Source organism: Mchenga conophoros, linkage group LG9 (assembly GCF_057382185.1).
Source record: "Mchenga conophoros isolate Kocher_MC1m ecotype Shallow Benthic linkage group LG9, M_conophoros_male_GT1.1, whole genome shotgun sequence".
NCBI classification, from domain to species: Eukaryota; Metazoa; Chordata; class Actinopteri; order Cichliformes; family Cichlidae; genus Mchenga; species Mchenga conophoros.
The window spans coordinates 33,945,980-33,961,002 of NC_140534.1; the positions used below are offsets into that span (position 1 = coordinate 33,945,980).

Genomic DNA, 15,023 nt, shown 5'->3' on the forward strand with positions numbered 1-15,023 from the left:
TAAATGTTTGTGAGAAGCTGCTCATTCTGCAATGCAGGAACAGAACTAAACCGAAATACAGTGAACATTAACCTCCTACCTAGGCCCTCCTGTCCACATATGTGGACATCAAATTTTGGGTCAAAATACTAAATTTTGCTCTACAAGGGCCTGATATCCACTTACGAGGACATACTGCCACTGTTTTTATCAAAAAATTTTAATGAATATCCTTATATGTGGCTCTGATTTTTCTTAGAAACAAAAATCAGGTAAAAAAAAAAAAGTCAATCTGGTGATTCTTTGTTTTTACATTCATCGGGTTCCAATCAGCCCCAATATTAAAGAGAAATCAAAAATGCATGCCATTGAAGAGTTCGGGTCTTAGGAGGTTAAACTTAATTTGATTATTTAAATATAGTTTTTTTATGAGCATTGATCTTTAGAAAAAAAAAATATTAGTGTAACACTAAAGTTGTTCTGCGTGAAAGGATTCGTGTCTCCAGCTGGAATCAAACGTTCCACTCGTGCAAAACACTGCTTACTGAAGAGTGTCAGAGCAGACAGAGGCACATTCATGGGTTTAAGGTGTTTATTGTCATTCCAGCACATGCATTTACATCGAGTGAGCTCTGCACTCAACTTCCACATAGAGTATTTACAGTATAAGAAGAAGCATGTTTACAGTGTAGGAAGAACAGTCGGTGTACGTGTCTGCTGTGGCGGGGACGCTGCTGCCAACGACGCTCTGGGAAGCCTTCACCACCCTCAGTGGAGCCCTCTTCTCTGCCATAGAGCACTTAATAACAATAACAATACAGAGGAAATATCCTTAGTTTTAGTATTAGTTAGTTTGGTGAACATGAGGCATTCGTGGACATCTTCACTGAGACCCACAAGCAACAGAAATAGAATAAAGTACAGACAGTAGTGTCTGGATGCATGCTCAATCATTGAGTATATTCTGTTCTTCTGGATATGCCGTTTTCAGCTGAAATTTAATTTAAGATTCAGGGTTCAGAGCTAGCTCATCAGATCCAAGTGTGACATCAGCTGACACTCTTTACAGGAGACTCCATCTGAACTCTGTGGAGCCTGATCTCAAGGTTTTTAAGTCCAACCCTGAAACCAGAAGAGGATCTTTCTGTCTCTTCAGAGTCATTGTGATCCAGTGATTTCAGTTCTGCAAGATCATGCTGATAAACCATGTAGTTGTCTTCCTCATGTGCACGTTCGTGAATGTTACGATTACTTGAGTGTGAGAAGCTTTTGTTACAGTGGCTGCATTTGTATGGTTTCTCTCCTGTGTGGACGCGTTTATGCACTTTAAGGTCACCTGTAGTGATGAAGGATGACCCACACTGGTCACAAACGTGCTCTCTCACACCATTGTGGAAGAGTTCATGTTGCTTTAATGCACTTGGAGTGGGGAAGCCTTTCCCACACTGTTTGCAGTAGTTCAGTCTTTGTCCAGTGTGTCTACGCTGATGCCATATCAGGCCTTTTTTCTTCTTGTAAGCTTTTCCACAAAGGTCACAACAAAACGGTTTCACAGCACCACAGTGACAACAGGGCTGAGAACTGGATCCATCTGTGTCGCTCTGCCTCTAAACAAAGACACAAAGACAGTGTAAGTCAGGGAATCCCTCAACATTTGTATCCTGAACGTCGCCTAAAATGAAAAGCATCTCTGTCCCACAACACTGTAACAACACTAATTTAATACTATATAGGGAGTGCAGAATTATTAGGCAAATGAGTATTTTGTCCACATCATCCTCTTCATGCATGTTGTCTAACTCCAAGCTGTATAGGCTCGAAAGCCTACTACCAATTAAGCATATTAGGTGATGTGCATCTCTGTAATGAGAAGGGGTGTGGTCTAATGACATCAACACCCTATATCAGGTGTGCATAATTATTAGGCAACTTCCTTTCCTTTGGCAAAATGGGTCAAAAGAAGGACTTGACAGGCTCAGAAAAGTCAAAAATAGTGAGATATCTTGCAGAGGGATGCAGCAGTCTCAAAATTGCAAAGCTTCTTAGGCGTGATCATCGAACAATCAAGCGTTTCATTCAAAATAGTCAACAGGGTCGCAAGAAGCGTGTGGAAAAACCAAGGAGCAAAATAACTGCCCATGAACTGAGAAAAGTCAAGCGTGCAGCTGCCAAGATGCCACTTGCCACCAGTTTGGCCATATTTCAGAGCTGCAACATCACTGGAGTGCCCAAAAGCACAAGGTGTGCAATACTCAGAGACATGGCCAAGGTAAGAAAGGCTGAAAGACGACCACCACTGAACAAGACACACAAGCTGAAACGTCAAGACTGGGCCAAGAAATATCTCAAGACTGGTTTTTCTAAGGTTTTATGGACTGATGAAATGAGAGTGAGTCTTGATGGGCCAGATGGATGGGCCCGTGGCTGGATTGGTAAAGGGCAGAGAGCTCCAGTCCCACTCAGACGCCAGCAAGGTGGAGGTGGAGTACTGGTTTGGGCTGGTATCATCAAAGATGAGCTTGTGGGGCCTTTTCGGGTTGAGGATGGAGTCAAGCTCAACTCCCAGTCCTACTGCCAGTTTCTGGAAGACACCTTCTTCAAGCAGTGGTACAGGAAGAAGTCTGCATCCTTCAAGAAAAACATGATTTTCATGCAGGACAATGCTCCATCACACGTGTCCAAGTACTCCACAGCGTGGCTGGCAAGAAAGGGTATAAAGGAAGAAAAACTAATGACATGGCCTCCTTGTTCACCTGATCTGAACCCCATTGAGAACCTGTGGTCCATCATCAAATGTGAGATTTACAAGGAGGGAAAACAGTACACCTCTCTGAACAGTGTCTGGGAGGCTGTGGTTGCTGCTGCACGCAATGTTGATGGTGAACAGATCAAAACACTGACAGAATCCATGGATGGCAGGCTTTTGAGTGTCCTTGCAAAGAAAGGTGGCTATATTGGTCGCTGATTTGTTTTTGTTTTGTTTTTGAATGTCAGAAATGTATATTTGTGAATGTGGAGATGTTATATTGGTTTCACTGGTAAAAATAAATTATTGAAATGGGTATATATTTGTTTTTTGTTAAGTTGCCTAATAATTATGCACAGTAATAGTCACCTGCACACACAGATACCCCCCTAAAATAGCTAAAACTAAAAACAAACTAAAAACTACTTCCAAAAACATTCAGCTTTGATATTAATGAGTTTTTTGGGTTCATTGAGAACATGGTTGTTGTTCAATAATAACATTATTCCTCAAAAATACAACTTGCCTAATAATTCTGCACTCCCTGTAGTACCTGCACATAATATTACAATAATACCACAACACTACTACAGTACCACTGTACCGTACTACCACCAAATATCACTGCAACACAGTACTAATGTAATTTACAGTCCTGCCACGCCAGTGCTTCAATACTAGGAACAGTATCTCTCCTTCTGTGTCTCTCTTGTCTGCTCCAACTCAAGCTAGGCCTGTAATTTTAGAAAGATTTTTACCTGTGTCCTTACCTGAGCTGGTCAAGTTGGTTAATTCAATGAAAGCATCCTCCTGCTCTTTTGATATTTTACCTGGATCTTTGTTTAAAAATGTCTTTCAGTCTATTGGTCCCTGTGTGCTCACAATTATTAATACCTCACTGGTTTCTGGTCAGGTCCCTGTTTATTGTAAGAATGCTGTTATTCACCCACTGTTAAAAAAACCTAAGCTTGATGCTTCTCTTCTCAGTAGCTACAGACCGATTTCAAAATTACCGTTCATTTCTAAGATTTTAGAAAAGGTTGTGGCTAAGCAGCTTATAGCTGTTCTAGATGAATACAGCATTCTGGATAAATTCGAATATGGCTTTCGTAGAGCTCACTCTACTGAAACTACACTTCTTAGAGTCTCCAACGACATTTTAATGAGATGTGATGCAGGAGAATGCTCCGTTCTGTTGATGTTGGAAATGACCTCCGCCTTTGATACTGTGGACCATCATATTCTGCTAGATAGGCTGAGAGACTGGGTGGGTATATCAGGGGCTGCTTTGGACTGGTTTGAATCCTATTTGCATGAACGATCCTTTTCTGTGGCTACCTCTAAGTACAGTTCCTCTTCTACTTTTCTTGCCTATGGTGTGCCACAAGGTTCAGTTTTGGGGCCTTTATTGTTCTTACTGTATTTACTTCCTCTTCAACACTTTTGAGCACTTTTAAGGACATTTCGTATCACTGCTATGCAGATGATATTCAGGTATATATCTCCTTTAAGCCCCATGATGTTTCCAAGCTACAGATTTTGCACAAGCGCATAGACTCCATTAGATGTTGGATGGCTGGAAACTTTCTTCAACTAAATGAGGAGAAGACTGAAGTTCTTGTTTGTGCTCCTAAAACTTTTATACCTAGTGTTATGGAAAACTTGGGTCCACTTGCTACATTTGCAAAACCGTCTATCAGGAGCCTTGGTGTTAGTATTGACTCAGCTCTGACTTTGGATGCCCATGTAAAATCTTTGGTTCGCTCCTGTTTTTATCATTTGAGAAACATTGCTAAGCTGAGTCCCATTGTATCGCGCTCCGAATTAGAAATTGTCATTCATGCATTTGTTTCATCTCGTCTGGACTACTGTAATTCTTTGTTTACTTGTTTATGTAAAGCCTCTTTGGATCGTCTGCAAGTTGTTCAGAATGCTGCTGCAAAGCTTCTGACCAAGTCCTCCAAGTTTTCCCACGTCACACCCCTGCTGATTCAGCTGCACTGGCTCCCCGTTAAATTCAGGATCCAGTTTAAGGTTTTGACCTTGACTTTCAGGGCCCTGCATGGACAAGCACCAACATATATAAGTGAACTTTTGCATCCATACATTCCCAGCAGGTCCCTGAAGTCATGTGACCAGGGCTTGCTTGCTGTCCAGCACACGAGGCTGAAAACAAAAGGCGACAAAGCTTTTGGAACTGTGGCCCCCAGATTGTGGAACTCTCTCCCTTTGAGCCTGAGATCTGTGGACTCAGTGGTCGCTTTTAAAAAACAGCTAAAAACCCATCTTTTTAAACTTGCTTTTAGTTGATTTTTATTTTTAGGTTTTAGCTTCTGTGAAGCACTTTGTGATTTTTATCTTGAAAGGTGCTATATAAATAAAGTTTTTACTTACTTACTACCACCAAAATACTTGAAGTCCAATCAGTTACTACAATAGTAATACAATAGTATAATACTAATAATCCAACAATACTGATGAATATCAATCTAATACAACTACAATATTACACTAACACTAACATATTAGTCCAAATACTTTAACAGTTCTGATATTACACTGCAAATCATACAATCATACAATCCTATCAGCAGCGCTTTATCTAAAATAACACTGTGGCCTAAACTTTATTTCATGATACTTAAATAATGTGTATTGTATATACACCTGAGCAGAAATAATAATACTGAAACCAACACAACCTTAAATACTGCAATATCAACTTTAGCACTACGAATGAGCGACCATTGATTTCTATAATGACTGTGAAAACAACAATGTCCGAATTGCCCAGTGCTGCATTTACATGCATTACATAATACAGTTTACTGAGCGGTCGTCCAAACAACCAGCCTAAAACAACAAGATTAAAAAAACCCAACAACTTACGTCACAGTAACTGCACTTGTACAGTCTCTTTCTGGTGTGACTCTTCTGGTGCACTTTCAGGGAATTTGGAGCTTTGTAAGCCTTATCACACAGCTCACATTTATAAGGTCTCTCCTCAGTGTGGGTAAGTTTGTGGATTTGTAAGTTGCTGTATGTAACAAAGCGTTTGCCACACAGATCACAGCAGCACACATCCTGCCCGGTGTGAATGCGCAGATGTTTATTTCGGCTCCCCAGATGACTAAACGTTTTTCCACAAACGTCACAGCTGTATAGCTTTATTCCAGAGTGGGTAATTTGATGAATCCATAAATTTTTCCTGCAAGTAAAAGCTCTGCCACACTGATCACAGCTGTATGGTTTAAGTCCGCTGTGGATGAGCTTGTGATTTTCCAAGCCTTCTTTGCGGGTGAAACACTTCCCACACTGATCACAGCTGAATGGTTTAGCTCCGGTGTGGAAGACTTCGTGTCGTTTTAGGCTCTTCATCTCAGTGAAAGACTTTCCACACAAGTCACACCTGAATGGTTTCACTCCACTGTGGATGACTTTGTGATTTTTTAAATGTCCAGCTTGAGTATAAGACTTTCCACACAAGTCACACTTGAATGGTTTCACTCCACTGTGGATGACTTGATGACTTTTTAAATGTCCAGATCGAGTATAAGACCTTCCACACACGTCGCACCTGTATGGTTTAATGCTGTGGATGAATTTATGCATGCTCAAGCTGCTTTTCTGGTTGAAACTCTTCCCACACTGATCACAGCTGTATGGTTTAATGTCACTGTGGAAGACAAGGTGTCTTTTTAGGCTACTCATGTGTGTGAAAGACTTCCCACACTCATCACAGCTGTATTTTCTCTCTCCCTTTCTTCTGTGAGGTTTGTCGGCCTCCTGAGAGCGCTGACTTCCTGCTCCATGTTGGTCCTGCAGTGACAGAGATTCAAAATGAGGTAATGAGTGAAACGCAATTATGGAACATCCATCCATCCGCCAATTATCAACAACAGGGTTGTGGTGGACAATTAAGGGTTATATTGTGGAAACGCCACTAATCTACTGCAGGGCTAACACATACAAACAGACAACCTTTCATGCTGACGGCCAGTTAAAGGTCACTGATTCAACCTAAGATAACCTTCTTGTACACCTGATGCTGAAACAAGAATGTGCATTTGGCAGCAATGCTAATTACAATATGGGCAATGAGTACCGACTGCCGTCACCACTCGGTACCAGACTTATTAGTCACTTAATCTTAGGGCTGCTCGATTATGGCAAAAATGATAATCACGATTATTTTCACTGAAATTGAGATCTCGATTATTTGACGATATTTATTTAACAATAACAATGTGTTGAATAATGACTTTAAAGACTGTCAAAACATAATATAAAATAGTGTGCAAATACTGATAACAGTGCAAATGTTTGCAATATAAGAAATCAATGAAAAATGTAAACATCTATGTTTAGTGAACTTTGCAGTGTTGCTCTGTGGTGCAGCTACGACACTGTAGCAAAGTTTACACACTGTGTCTACTTGATCCACGTCTGACTCCACCTACCCATAATGTTTCCACACCACTGAAGTTTTTTTTACCTCTCTTTTCAACCAACGGCAGTCACTCTCCTCTCCAAATAACTTCTGCTTAGCTTTCCGAGCTTCCCTCGGGTCCTCTTAATCAGCGGCCCCCCACCCCCGGGCCTCGGACCGGTACCGGTCTGTGAGTCGTTTGGTACCGGGCCGCGAGAGTTGAGGCTCAGGTGTGAAATGTCTGGTTTTCAGGGTTTTTATCGGTTTTCAGCGTTATTTTGTTATCGTTTTTATCGTTTACTCGGTTTTCCTGGGTCTGTTCACGTGTGTTATGAATAAATCTTCTTTTTTCGGTACAGGTACTAGTTTTATTTTGTTGTATTTATCCGTGACACCTTAAAGGCCGGTCCATGAAAATATTGTCGGGCATAAACCGGTCCGTGGCGCAAAAAAGGTTGGAGACCGCTGCTCTTAATTGTTGTGACACGTGTTCGAAATGCAGAGAGGTGCGCTCGATTTGCCACACGGAGCAGCGCGACAGTAAAGCACGAGGGAGGGGCTAATAATCGGCTCAGTTCGTAAGCCCAGATCGTAATCGAGATTAAAATTCGATTAATTGAGCAGCCCTACTTAATCTAATCTGTTTAATCTAAGTCTCATCCTTTTTTTAACACTATCAGAATGAGATCACAGATACAAGCGGCAGAAATGAGTTTTATCCAGAAGGTGGGTGTGAGTTCAGTGATCCAGGAGCAGTTCAGAGTAGAGCCGTGACTCCTCCACATTGAAAGGTGTTCCAGCTGGGCACATCTGGGAGGAGGCCACCTACTGGCCAACCTGGGAATGGTTCCATGTTTGAATCGATAAGCTGGAGGAGTATTAATCGTTTTGTTATTTTAGATTTTAATTTTTATCAAAGTGGTCATCATAAACTTTGAAACCAGGTCCATCATTCATAACGTGTGGCACAATGCGCTGTACTTTTCAGTCTCAGTTTATTCATTTTTCGGATATTAGTTTGTCGTGTTTTAGTGATACGTGAACATCTTTGGCAGTAATGTGTTTTCACATCATATCTAACATCGGTATGTCGTTGTCTGTCTGGAGTATAATGTGTAATAGTCATAATGAATGATGCGAGGTGCGGCACAGTTAAACTGCTGGATTTATTGTTGAAGAATGTGATCGATGGCTTGTCATTAGTTTTTGACTTTAAACTTTTTTAAATTTAACTTAATATCTAAATGTTTCTTAGTTTTAGATTAGTCAGTCTAATATTTTTTCCTTGTTTAGTCGACTAAGAAATGACTCTACTGGACTGTCCCTAGTAATAAGGGATGAGAATTTCAGGGAAAAATATTGCTCTGATCTAACTGGGAACTATTCTAATGTTCTTCAATCATCCTCCAGCTGAACTTTATCTCAAATGACAATGCATAGTTGTAGCAGACTTGTGACCGCCTAGCTTTCCTCACTGGAGTCTGCATTGGACCACTTTTCTGTTATGTTTTAATTTACGTTTTAAGGACATGGCTTTCAGATATTGCACAAAATGCTCAAGATCACAATAAAACTACAAGAATGTCTGGGTGCTTGGAAGCAAAATATGAAGAAATGAGGCTGTAGACTTGCGCACAGTACTGTGATATACGGAGATATTTTTCTCACGTTTTGTGTCGAGCTCATTGTTTCCTCTGTAGCGACTGAGTTCAGTCCTAACGGCTAAAAATGTTCCTCGGCTTCTCCGTCAGACTCTTCTCCTGCTGGGACACAAAAACAGAACTTTAAGGATTAGGACATCATTTTGATCCCTGACAAAAAGAAGCAGAGAAAATAAAAATTATCTTCTAAATAGAAAACATTAAAAGGAGTGATTTGTTCCAGCAGCTGCAGGATGGTTTCTACAGGATGAAGAACAACAGTCACTGCAGGAATCAACATCTGCACATTGATTTTCTGTTAGAGGAACAAAGTGAATGCAGACACACAGACAGGCTCTCTCCAAACCTTTAGAACAAAAGCTGTCCAACTTTGTCACAAAGTTACTCCATTTTGACCCCACCCTCATCATCACTGGACTCAAATAGGAAGAAGCATTTATGTCTGAATGCTATTTGTTCATTACAGCTCATTAGAATACCACCTTCTCCTCTAAGCTGACCATCAATCAACTCTATACTGACCAGCAACTGGATGCTTCACTTTCTGACTAACAGACCCCAAAGTGCAGGGCTGGGGAACCAACACCCTCCACCTTCAGCCTGAGCACAGGTGTGCCTCGGTTTTTAAAACGATTGTATTCCACCACGGTTACAGAGGGGAAAAGGGCACAGAAGTGTGTTTCTGTACCACTGTTACGTATTCTATTTTGTCTCGTCTCTCCTGCCGCTTGTGCTCGGTTGCTGCGTTGTGCCAAAAAATGATCGTCTGCCAAACCCTGATTTCCGGTATTTGCCAAAAACTGATTGCTTGTATTTAAACTGCTATCAATAACTACTTATGTGTGTTATGTGACATATGTGAAACATATGCTAAATGTATCCCTCATAAATGATATGCAAGTACAACAACAAAGAGTTATAAAGATACTTGAAAAACAGGTCATTTTAAAAATTTATATAGAACCCCTTTGTAAACCCTGTTCACTGAAGTCTATTTAACAACATAGGTAAAGATATTGCACATAAAAACACACAGAAACATTGGAAATCGCTTTTTGGCACTACAGTAGTGTAACCAAGCTCCTCTTAAACCTCCAGCTGGTCTGTGCAGATAGCAGGCCCCGGGTTCTGTCTCTTTAGGTGCGGAGCTGACCATCGTCAAATGATAAACGCGTGTGTGGGAAGAACAAGAATACTGGGAAGAACCGACCAGTTTATGGACACTGGCTAATTTCTAAACAGGCATCTGCGCGGACACCTACATCGGGCTGTAGCTTTGCGGCTCGAAAGAGACTTTTCTGAGAAAAACAGCGCGACGGCGGACTGTTGTGTGGCGTTAAAAACGAAAAGCAAAGAAATGCATTTTAAAGACGAAATATTCGGTGTTTTCTTTAATTATTATTTGTATTGTTCTGCTTTGTGGGCACCTCCCACACGTCAGTCTGACCATCAGCAGATAATGCAGAACAGCGGCAGCACCGAGGAGAGCAGCAGAAGACCTCTTCAGGAGCTAAACTCGGGATTAACTGAGCTCAGGCTAAATTTAGGTCGGTGCTTACCTTTAGATGAGCCACAAAACGAGAGAAAACTCCTGCTGGATGAAGCCGGACCGCTCGTTCCTCCTGTTTTCTGGCGTTGACAAATATCAATAAGTGGTTTACCGCCACCTGCTGGTGTGGAGGAACTGAAATACGACTCCATATTGAACGTCGATTTTGAATAAGTTTGCTTCCTCCAGCGTCAGAAAATGCTCGGTGGATTCACAGCATGGATCACAGTTTGCTGCCGAGCTTCTCTGTTATGATCGGTGACTTATTTAATCAGTGTGTCTACTCACGAGACTCAGCTCTCATGTTTTCCTGTGAATCCTGCAAAAACAACTTCTTCCCCTCGCTGTTTCCCTTCAGTTTCTGCATCATTAAGCTCTGGATTTCTAAACCCTGACACCGGAGATCCTTTGTGGCCTTTTCTCTGCTACAATAAATGATCCTCCGATTTGATTCACTGGACTCTTTCATGCATTTGTATAACTGTTTGCAAACAGACACGCTATCCTTGGTCTTCTTGTCAGTAAAGCCTGCTGTGATGTCAGAGAGGATCCATGGCTGTATTGATGTTGTTCTCTCTGATTCAGTTTCATAGACATAGACAAACTTCATTTTCTTTTTCAGCAGATGGACCCAAACTGTCAAGGCTCAGAAATGTTGAAGGCAATAAACCTCAGTCCTTCACAGATATGTCTGTCTTCTGATGACATCAGGATTAGAGCCTGATTTGGTCACACTGATCACAGATAACAGAAACAGTGACATCTCTCCAAGAACCAGACTAAGCTCACACACTGAATGATTTGAAAAACAAAGCATCACAAAACTAGACTACCTGCACATAACGGAGCATGAATGCTGCCCAGACATTTCTATCTTGGACTGAACCGATCTCAGATTTTGGCCCTAACTGTGGACCGCTATGACAGGTGGTGTAGTACTGATTTACATTAAAGATTCTCCTCTGGCTTCCTTCACTGCAGTGTGTCTGCCAAAAATATTGAATATATTTTTATTGATCAGTCCTGGAGGCAATGAACACTTTGCTATTTATTGTACCTCTTCTACAGACAGAGATGTCCCGGTTGCCAAGTTAAAATCCTTATTAGCCAGTTCTGGCGTGACGTTAGATCAGCTCTATAAAAACTAATAAAAGCTGGATGTATTTTGTGTTTGGTTTCCCTCAATCATTACTAGAGACAAAGAAATGGTAAATGGCCTGTATTTATATAGCGCTTTACTAGTCCCTAAGGACCCCAAAGCGCTTTACATATCCAGTCATCCACCCAGTCACACACTCATTCACACACACATTCACACACTGGTGATGGCAGCTACATTGTAGCCACAGCCACCCTGGGGCGCACTGACAGAGGCGAGGCTGCCGGACACTGGCGCCACCGGGCCCTCTGACCACCACCAGTAGGCAACGGGTGAAGTGTCTTGCCCAAGGACACAACGACCGAGACTGTCCAAGCCGGGGCTCGAACCAGCAACCTTCCGATTACAAGGCGAACGCCCAACTCTTGAGCCACAATCGCCCTCTGAAGCTGATAAAAGCTCAGTTTTTTTTCCTCACGCGCATCTAAACAACATGTATTGAGCAGGACTGGGGACAGACTGATGAGAGGTGCCGACCTGTGAGTGGACCATCAGCTTAGATTAAATTGAGCCATAAATCCATCCATATTACTGTACTGTGTTTTCATAAAAAGGTTAGATGACACCAAATTATTGTTTTTCAAATATCAGGTTCTTAAAATGATTTCTTAATGTGAAGCAGTGATCAGCAATGCATTCAGTCAGGCAGTTTTGTAGTGTCCTCTCCTCTTGCAGTTCCTCTACCGTCCAGCAAGTGGCAGTGTGGCCCCATGGAAGGAATATCAAGCTCATTTATTAACTCTCCTCCTCTGTTGTTTCTTTTAACAAACTCCAGAAGAGAAAGTGACTGAAGAGGAACCTAAAGTAAGCTTTATGGGCAGCAGAGCGGTCTCCTTTATCTCCACCTTTCTTTTATGGTTTTATGTTTACACTTCAGAAAAATTCAGGTTCTAATATTTTTTTATAATATTATATAATATTTATTTATAATAACAAATAATTTTATAATATAATATAATATAAGAAAGCTGTGTTTTACATATAAGCAGAGGGAACCTTCGGGCTTAGCATGAATAAACAGTCCCTCTCATTTGCCACAGGATCTCTGCATGTTTGAAAACTTGAAGTCAGATTCACTCTTTGTGTTTTAGTCCTCTTGGTAACATTTTTTTTTTAGAAGTTTAAGGGTCAGCTGCGTTTCAACATATACTCTAGTCTACACTGAGTGTAAGTGGTTCAGATGTTCTTATTTTAATTTCATTTATAAAATATTTCTTTATTATTCTACTTTTTGTTGGTGTCAGTCCTGCAGTGTCTTTGTCCTCCTACAGGAGGCAGTGTAAATCTGCAGAAAGGCCGATACAGCTGCAGCTTTTTGCAAACAAAAGCACCTTTTTTTCTTTTTCCTTTTTGCCTTTCACTGTTCTGCCTCCTCGTCTCTCTCCTTTTCTTCAGCTTTTTTCCTTTCTCCTCCTTCCTTTCTTTCCCTTTCCTTTATTATCTGCGTGTTTATTGAAGCTGATAATTTTCTGAAGATCAGGACGGGTCGACTGATGCAAAAGACAATCAGAATTTACATTTAATTACATCACGATATGTGTGTGAATGTTATCGTTGTGTCTGTGTGTCTGTAAGTGTGTGAGTGTGCGTCTGTGTGTACGATCTCTCTCTCTCTGTCTGTGCGTGTTATCAGTGAGCGTCAGCTGGCTCCTTGCTTTGTTTTTAGGTCACTTTTGCACCAACTTCCTTAAATCAGTCTGAAAGCAGCTCAGTTCTTTAAAATAGAAACAATTAGTGTGGGCTTGACATTCAACTCTTTCTCTCTTTCGTTCTTTCTTTCTTTTCATCTTTTCCTTTCTCTTCTGTCCTCTATGGTTTGCTTTTCTTTGGAGAGGGGGAAGTAGGCCGTCTGTCTCTGACTGGGCAGCACACATCAGCTCTGTCTTGTTGTGATGACGAAGCTGATCTGATAGTGACAGCTCTGCCCCTCATTGTTTTACACCTGGACCGTGAAACACGTGACAGGGATTGATCTTCTGATTCAACGGGGTCTTTGGATGGTAAAAGGTGTTCAGAGTTGTGAAATATAAAAATCATCAAAACAAATTGGATGTAGCAAATGGGAAGCTGCTATGATTCTGAGATGAGCATGTTTGGCACCATCAGGTCTCCAAAGACCTGAAAAGGTCCCAAAACATCGTTTGTTTTAATGATCTTTACAGGAGAAATGTTTGCACAGAGCCACAGTATCTGCTGTAGCCAGACTATCCATATCTGGGCTTCAGTGCTGCACAGGTGAATTTCCCCAAATGTTGCTTTACTGATGCGCTTCATAAAGCCGGGTTTGCCTCTGCTTCATAAAGCAATTTTGAGCTTAAATAACCAAAGTATTTTTAATGAAATTAACTTCTCGAGGAGAAATGTAGGCAGGCTGCACTGTGTAAATTTGACATTATTCAATAATGATCCACCCACTTTATCTACCTTCAGTGTTGCACTTTGAGCCTGTTTCACTTTCAGCCTTGGTGTCCTTGATAATTTAAAGCCAACTCATTTAAATCAGACATCATTCCCTTGAATTCAATTTGAGAAATGTACGGGTGTTTGTGGTTCTGCCTTAACTGGATGAAATCTTACCTAACAGGTCATTTATCTGCCAGCATTGGTAACCATTCTTCTAACACTGTTAGCTTAACTTGTGGCTCAATTCTGTATAGATCCGCTTTCGTCTATATTTAAGAAAACATAATATTGTCATCTACTTCTATGCTGACGATGTCCTGATATATCTTTCATTGTACACGAATCATATTTCACTCATTCTTAAATATTTGCAGTGGCACTGCTGCACTGCAGGAGGAAAGCTGGCAGTGGAGAATCGACCTCAGCAAGGAGAAAACACAAATAAAGAAGGAAAGCTCAGTTTGATTTCTCATTAAACTTTGGGCGGCAGCAGCAGAAGACTTTTTTTTTTTTTTTTTTTATAAATGTGGGACCGACTGTATTAGACAGTCTGGTTGTAGCCACATTTGAGCTCCCGTCAAAGACACAAATGGTTCATGAGTTGCTGTTTACAACCTTCCTTGTTTTCCACATAGCAACAAACACCTGGACGGTGTTCTTGTAGCTGAGGGATTCAGTGACAAGATCCTCTTGAGGTTTCCTTCCAGGCATGTGGTGCACTCTCTGATCTCCGGGGGTATCCAGGGATCCAGCTGATCTGGTATCAATGGTAACCATTTTTCTAAGAAGGAAACATACTTGTTACCTTTCAGTCCCTCTGGGAATCATGCTGTTCTCAGAGCTTTCTGTCTCTGTGTGTTTTTCCCACCAGGTTTTTCACAGGCTTGCTGTAGCTTGGTCGATCACTGCTGTTGTTCATTGTACTGTATTTTTGCCCCAGTTGTGCTTCTCAGAGATATATTACAGCTGTCTTTACAGCACCTGCTGAATGCAGATGCTTTCTTCATCATGTTTATTTGAATTTTGTGCTGTTCTCAGTCCTGATGCATCAAATAATAGTGAAGTTCACGCATGTCTCTGTTACCCTAAATGTGTGC

At 41.2% G+C, this 15,023-nt stretch overlaps 1 protein-coding gene across 2 annotated transcripts; it reads right to left on the minus strand.

Annotated features, from left to right (window-relative positions):
* Positions 1–553: 553 nt before the first annotated feature.
* LOC146567745 (uncharacterized) lies at positions 554–10,500 on the minus strand. Of its 2 annotated transcripts, none has more exons than XM_085287755.1 (4): positions 10,375–10,500; positions 8,823–8,917; positions 5,615–6,544; positions 554–1,586 (listed from the first exon to the last, which is right to left on the minus strand). In XM_085287755.1, the coding sequence occupies exons 2-4, from the start codon at positions 8,838–8,840 to the stop codon at positions 1,029–1,031; spliced, it is 1,506 nt and encodes a 501-aa protein (XP_085143881.1). In that variant the 5' UTR covers positions 8,841–8,917; positions 10,375–10,500; the 3' UTR covers positions 554–1,028. The 2 variants fall into 2 exon arrangements, with proteins under 2 accessions (XP_085143881.1, XP_085143882.1); XM_085287756.1 differs by having other exon boundaries at positions 8,823–8,914; positions 10,375–10,449.
* Between the last annotated feature and the right edge of the window lie 4,523 nt (positions 10,501–15,023).